The 6,854-nt window shown below is 57.5% G+C and overlaps 1 protein-coding gene across 1 annotated transcript in view; it reads right to left on the bottom strand.

The window, feature by feature from the left end:
* EPHX2 (epoxide hydrolase 2, cytoplasmic) overlaps positions 1–6,854 on the bottom strand; it is an 11,556-nt gene that overhangs the window by 1,458 nt on the left and 3,244 nt on the right. The window contains 13 exon segments of the mRNA XM_010002220.1: positions 645–668; positions 923–1,001; positions 1,290–1,401; positions 1,546–1,631; positions 3,092–3,118; positions 3,222–3,256; positions 3,475–3,553; positions 3,840–3,935; positions 4,283–4,357; positions 4,841–4,963; positions 5,075–5,265; positions 5,730–5,889; positions 6,110–6,194. Of these exon segments, the coding sequence (XP_010000522.1) occupies positions 645–668; positions 923–1,001; positions 1,290–1,401; positions 1,546–1,631; positions 3,092–3,118; positions 3,222–3,256; positions 3,475–3,553; positions 3,840–3,935; positions 4,283–4,357; positions 4,841–4,963; positions 5,075–5,265; positions 5,730–5,889; positions 6,110–6,194 (1,172 nt within the window).

A 6,854-nucleotide genomic window follows, 5' to 3' on the forward strand; every position in this document is an offset into this window, starting at 1 on the left:
CCCCCCCCCCACCTCGCTCCTGGACCTGGTGGAATTTGTAGGCACAGGGCAGCCGATCCTGTGGGGAGAGGGGAAATGTAAGGGCTGGCAGGGAGCACCTGGGGGGTCACCCAGTCCCGGGGAGGGCTGGTGGTGCCAGACTTGGGGCTCCACAACCCTCCTCACTGGGAGCAGGCCGGGAGCACAGCTGCATCCCAAGGGATGCAGAAACCAACCGTGCAGCCCTGGGACATGGAGCGAGGAGCAAGCTCTGAGCATCACCGCATCCCAAGGGATGCAGGAACCAAGCAGCCAGCCCTGAGCCGAGGGGCAGGGAGCAGGCAGGGGGCAGGGAGCAATCCCTCGGGCTGGAGGAGCCCCGGGTTGCAGAGCCGGGAGCATCAGCGGGAAGACAGGAAACTGCTCCAGGCACAGCCCCTCCTGCTGCCCCCGGGCCCTGGCATTTTAAACCACAAAGGTTTTTTCCCCCCTGGAGCAAGTACAGGAGCATTGGCAGGGCCTGGGGGAGAGTAGGAGCCTCTGCCAGACCCCACTCAGACAGTCACCCCCAAATCTGTGCCTGGGGGAAGCTGTCCCCCCCCAGGTACCGCAGAGATCTTTTCCATTCCTACTCAGGGTCAGCTTCAAGGTGCAAGCCCAGCAGCCCTGCTCACAAAGGTGCATTCACTCTGGTCCCTACTGATGGCTTGACTCGGCTTTGCAGAAGACAGGCAGCAAAAGGGTGGTGGCCACGGGGCAGAGGGGGCCTGAGGGCAAAGCCACCCCTGAACATTTCGACTCCTGGTGGAGGGTGAGGTGGAAGGGGAAGGGGTGCAATAGGCAGAGCCCTAACAAGGCTGGCAGGGCTCAGAGAGGACATCAAGGCCAGGGGCAGGCTGTGGAGCCTCCTGCTCCCACCCCAGGGCCACCCTCAGCCTCACACCCACCTCCTGGCGCGCAGAGCGGATCAGGACCTTCAGGGTCCGGCCGACGTCCTTCTCCAGCTCCGCTTCTGCAACACCCTGCATGGATGGAGAGGGACATCACGGAGGGTGATGCCAACCCCACACCCCAGGAAACCACCCCCAGGGACCCAATCCACCACCCACGGAGGCTCGGGTAGAGGCTGGGAATGTTTTTTGGGGGGGAGTTCAGCACAGGAAGGTCTAGAATGGTGACCACAAGCCATCTGCAGCTGGGGTGTCAGCCATGGGCTGGGGAACCCGACATGGGCACATCCCTGGAACCCAGGGGGGTGGTTTAAGCCCCAAAATTGGGGTGGGGGATTAAAACTGTGGTCCAGGACTTACCGGTTCCTGGAAGTAGAACTGGTAATCAAAGGTGGGGTATGCTCTCAGCTTCTCCACGATGTCCACAGTGGGGTCAGCAGGTCGGTACGGGGTGTTCAGCGAGGCCACCGCTCTGGGACATCACCAGGGTGGGGATACACACAAAGTCATCACTACACCCAGGTTTGGGGTGCCCTATGGGAGCTGGGGCTCTGCTGTAGGGACAGGACAGGATCCAGGGTGCCTTGTCCCTCTGGGAAAGTCCCCAAGGACCCACCTCACCCTCTCGGGGTAGAACAGAGCCATGTTCCAGACCACGGCACCACCCCAGTCATGGCCAATGAGCACGGTCTGCGGGATCCCCTGCAGGGACGGGGTGTCAGCCTGGGCCTCCAGGGCTGCACCCCAAAAAAACAGCATCCAAGAGGCGATTTGCCTCCCCCCAGAGCAGCAGTGAGATTAGATAACAGCAATACTTTCATTTTTTTCTCCCCCTTTTCCTTTTTTTCCCCTCCTATTTTCCTTTTTTTTCCCTCCAAGACACCTCACCCCATTCCTTGGAGCAGTTTGCTCCGGTTTAATTAAACATTTCCAGGAGCTGAGCCCTCAGGAAGAAAAGGGGAGGTCTAGATTATCCACTGAAAACATGCCTGGAGGCTGCTTATCCCCTGGGATCACCTCTGTGGGTCCCCCCCTCCCCATTGCTGCCATCAGGGAATGTCTCCGTATCAGCACAGCCAAAATGAATTCCCTCTGGGAAGGGGCTTGGAGCATTTCTTAGATCCAGCCTGGAGCTGGGCACACGGAGCTTGTGTCCCCCTGTCCCCCCCCTTTCCTTTTTCCTGACACCTCCGGGCAACCTCCAAATAAATCCAATTAAAACTGAACCATGTAGCAGCTGGTTCATAATTAGGAGCATTAACTAAAATTCCCTCCCAGAGGATGCAGTGTCCAACCTGGCATCCCAGACCCCCTCAAATCAGGACTGGGGGGGCTGAGGGAGGGACAGAGGGTTTTGGGGGGGGTTTCTGGCAGCTCCCAGCTCCCATGTGGGGCTGAGAAGGTCCCTCTGGTGCTTATGGGTTCCATCCCACCATCCTTGGCCATCACTTTGCTGGCTCTTGGTGGGCTCTGCACCTTCTGCATCCCAGTAACAGGTTCAAAGGACACATGAAGCTTCATGGTGTCATTTTATCTTCCCCAGCTTGTCCCAGGGGAGGGAAAAGGACCTCCAGGGAGTGTGGAAAGGAGAAGGGAAAACCCTGCAGGACTTGTTTCCTTGGAAGCCACTTGGCAAGGAGAAAGTCCCAGAGATGTTGGTATTTGAAGGCTGGGCCTTCTCCTCCATCTCTTAAAAGCTGCAGAAATCAAACCTCTAAACCCACCAGACTGGAAGGGCAGTGTCGGTCCTTCAGCAGCCCCAGCCACCTGGGACCTGCCATGGTCAAGGTTCAAGGACCTGGACATGGTCCAGCATCCTTCTTCAGGCATATCTCACCAGCTTACCAAAAACCCAATCAGGTGTCACCAGCCCATCTGCTCATCCTCAGCAAGGACACGAAGTCCAGGCAAAGATGACAAAGAACTGGAGATCCTCCCAAGGACAGGGTTTGTCTTCACTGGCAATGGGTTATATGAACATCCCCAACTCTACAATCCCACTCATGGGCAACACAAAGACAAGGCTTGGTGCTACCCAATGGGGTTTGGACCCAAGTCACTGGATAGCTCAGATGTTCCTGCACAGGAAGAGGTGAAGGGCAACCAGGGAGGACATGCAGCAAAACCTTGCCAAGAAGGACCCATCCCGCAGTGCTCCTCACCAGTTTGTCCAGGAAAACTGCCAGGTCCTGAGGAAGAGAAGAGAGAAAGGGTCAGATCCTGCCCAGGACCATGCCCTACCAGCCCACCCCACACTCATCCTGCCCATGTCCATCCCCTGGAGCTCCTCACCTTGCATATCTGCTCCTGGGAATATTCTTCTATGTCTGCATGAAAGACAATCACTTCAACATCCATGTGTCTTTATAGGTGTGTCCTGCACCCAGCTGAGCACTAGATGATCTTCAAGATCACTTCCAACCAAAACTATTCTATGATTCCACCCCACCAGGAGAAGACGTCCGTTTCCTTCTGGGTCTTGGCCTTGGAATTTGCAGCTTCAGCCCCTCCTGTCCCCTCCAGACCCTGGTAAAACCCAGCTCACCCAGTGGGGCTGTGGACTCCCCGTAGCCCTTCATCTCCAGAGCGATCACCCTGAAGCCAGCATCAGCCAAAGCCGGGATCTAGGAGGGAATAGAGGAGCCTCCAAAGGATGCCGAGATCCCCAGACACTGCCCTCCCCTGGTGCCATCACTGCATCTGCCCACCCTGCCTGGAGATGTCCCCAGGAGCACAGATGGTGGGCTGTAGGGTGAGGAACACTCTTGGGTTGTGGCCCGTGGGCATCAAAGTTCAAGGCAGGGTGCTGGGACAGCCCCAGGACCCTCCAGGATTGGTGGCCATACCCCTCCATCCACCACGCTCCAGCATCCCACCTCTGCCCACCCTCCTCCCCATCTCCTCCATCACCTGGTAACGCCAGGAGAGCCAGGACTCGGGGAAGCCATGGCACAGGCAGACCACAGGACCATGCCCCATTTCCACAAAGTGCAGCTGGACACCAGGCTGGAAGGGATGGAGAGGCCTTACCAGCTGTGGGTGACACAGCTTCACCCCCCAAACCTCCACCCACTGCTGGTGACCAGGTGTGGGAGCCCACCATCCTCCTCCAGCCCAGCATCCCAGAGCCACACAAGCATGTTTTGGCCCCTGGGGTGCATGGAGAAGACCTCAAGGATGGGGCAGCTTAGCATCCTCTACCCAGAGCAGCTCATGCAGGTGGGTGTACAACCCAACAAGCCACCCTTCAGCTGGCAGATCCTTCCACAGGGCTCAACACCCTCCCTAGGACATGCCTGGCCACCTCCAAACCTGGGGACACCTTGTCACCAAGGCAGTCCCCTCTGCCCTACCCGGATGGACACGTATCCATGGGTGACATCAGATGGATCACATGCAGTTGGCAGTGGCTCCTCTTGGGTGAGAAGCTGCAGGGTGAGGAACACAGAGTGAGCTCTTGAGCAAGCCTGGAGCTCCACAGAATGTCAAAGAATCACAGAGTACATAGAATCACAGAATGGTAGGGGTTGGAAGGGACCTCTGGAGATCATCTAGTCTATCCCCCTGCTGCCAGAGCAGGATTCCCTAAAGCAGACAACACAGGTACATGTCCAGGTGGGTTTTGAATGTCTCCAGGGACGGAGACTCCAAAGCCTCCCTGGGCAGCCTGTTGCAGTAACAGTTCCTGCTGCTGGTGTGACATCCATACATTTGAGATAGAAATGGCTCAGCAGGTCCAGCAGATGAGGTTATGGAGGGGTGGGGCGGGACCTGCTGGATTCACAGCTCCCATCCCATTGGTTTCCAAAGCCACCAGCAAGTCCTGCACCAGCACCACACCACGACAAGACCCAAGAACCTAAACCCAGGGGAGCTGGGCACACAAGAGGACCCAGACCACCTCTGCTTGCCTGCACACCCGAGAGCTCCTCCAGTTCCTTCAAGACAGTCTTGGTGTCCCTGACGAGGATGGTGGCCATGCCCATCTCCCGTGCCGGCTTCAGGTTCTCCCCAATGTCATCCAGGAAGATGACCTGGAGACACCCCAGCGAGAAGCAGGCTCAGCACGCAGGGGAAAAGAGGCCGCTGAGTCTGGGTGCACGGAGGGACCTTCTGTGCCCTGCTCCTGGGGGTGATGGACCTACCTCCTGTGGCTTTGCTTGCAGCACATCCAAGGCGTGGGCGTAGATCCGGGGGTCCGGTTTCTGCACCCCGAGCCGGCAGGACTCGAGGACCAGGTCGAAGTGCCGGCGCAGCAGGGTCATCAGGCGGGCTGTGAAGAGCCGCCCGGCGCTGTCGTCCACCCAGTTGTTGGTGAAGACACAGGTCTTAAACCCTGGGGAAGGGCAGAGTGGGGAGCACTGGTTTTCCAACTCCAGCTCTTGTTTCTCCTCAACCTACAGTCTCCCGTTCGCAAGGTTCTGTCCACACCAGGACACCCCAGGAGCACCTGGCCATGGTGTGGGGCAAAGCTGGCTCAGTGATAACATGTCTGATGGATTTGGTAGGAGGGACCCCCATGGTGGGACCAATCAGGGAACCTCTGGTGGGGCTGACCAGGACCTCCATGGTGGGACCAACTGGGAATCCCCATGGTTGGACTGACCAGGAACCCCTGTGGTGGGACCAACCGGGAACCCCTATGGTGCGTCTGTCTGACAGCCCCACGGAGGGGCTGACCAGGGACCCTGTAGCAGAATCCACCAGGAACCATGTGGTGGGACTGATCAGGGATCCCCGTGGCACCTGTTTGGGACCCTCACTCCACCACCCCACGCCCCAGTGCCCCCCAGCACCCACCATTCCTCCGCAGCACCCTGGCTGCCCGCAGGAGGGGGGCATTGATTGCCCCCTTGGCTGCCATCTCTTCGAAGGCTCGGGCCACCGAGAAGGTGGGTGGCAGGGCTGTGCCCAAGGTGGATGCGTGCTGCTTGCAGCCCTCTTCTAGCTCTGAAAACAGCTGAAGAACATCCAGCCAGCCATTTAATCAACTCCCAACAAATTAGAGTTTACCCTGGAGCCTGTTCTCCTTGGCTCCTTCCCAGTCTCCATCCCAGCCCCATCCAAACCCATCTGAGACCATCCAAACCCATCCCAGCCTCATCTGAACCCAGCCCAGCCCCAGCCCAGCCCAATCCAAGATGTCAGAGATGCTCCATGGCTGGTAACTAAGGGCTCACCTGGGACAGGGTGATCTGTCCCCTCATCATTTTGGCATAAGGACTATGGGAGCCGCCGGTGAACATCACCTCCCGCAAGAAATTCCTGCCAGGAAAAGAAGAAGTCAGCCAGGGGGAACCTCAATACCTGGAGGGAGGGCAACACCGGGGTGCAGGATGTTCTGTGCCGGGGATCCAAAGCTCCCAAGGGCTGCAGAAATCAATCCCACTTCCTCCTCCAGCCTCCCCCCCGGGGAGCAGAGCAGCTCATTCCAGGAGTGGGAAATCGCTGCCTATTATTTATTCCCTCTGGCAGCTCAATTACTTGGGCCCCGCGGATCGACGAGCTTTGCCAGGAGGGAAAGAAATAAATATCATGCAAAGAACAAGGTATTTTGGAGAGCTGTAGCTCAGGGAACATAATTTGCCCCTATCACAAGATCCCCAGAGGCCTTTCCCGGGAGGCAATAAAACAAGATCACGGCCCCAGGCGTGAGGACAAAGCTCCTGAGCCGAGAAAAACGCAGCTGGGTTAAAAATAAAGCAGCTTTATCTCTTTGCTGTCAGGGGTTTTTTTCCTTCTTTTTTTGAGATAGAAGCGAAGGAAAAAGATGCTCGATGGCCTGATCATCTGGGAATTTATTGCTCCATCTGCTCCGCGTCCTCCAGCATTTAGCTCTTTCATAGATTATGTTGTTCCTTTATTTTCTAGCTCCCTGCTTCTCTTTAAACGGCCAGGAAATCCAGGGGTGTCGGGAGGGGGGGG

Source organism: Chaetura pelagica, unplaced genomic scaffold, assembly GCF_000747805.2.
Source record: "Chaetura pelagica isolate M959 unplaced genomic scaffold, ChaPel_1.0 scaffold107, whole genome shotgun sequence".
NCBI classification, from domain to species: Eukaryota; Metazoa; Chordata; class Aves; order Apodiformes; family Apodidae; genus Chaetura; species Chaetura pelagica.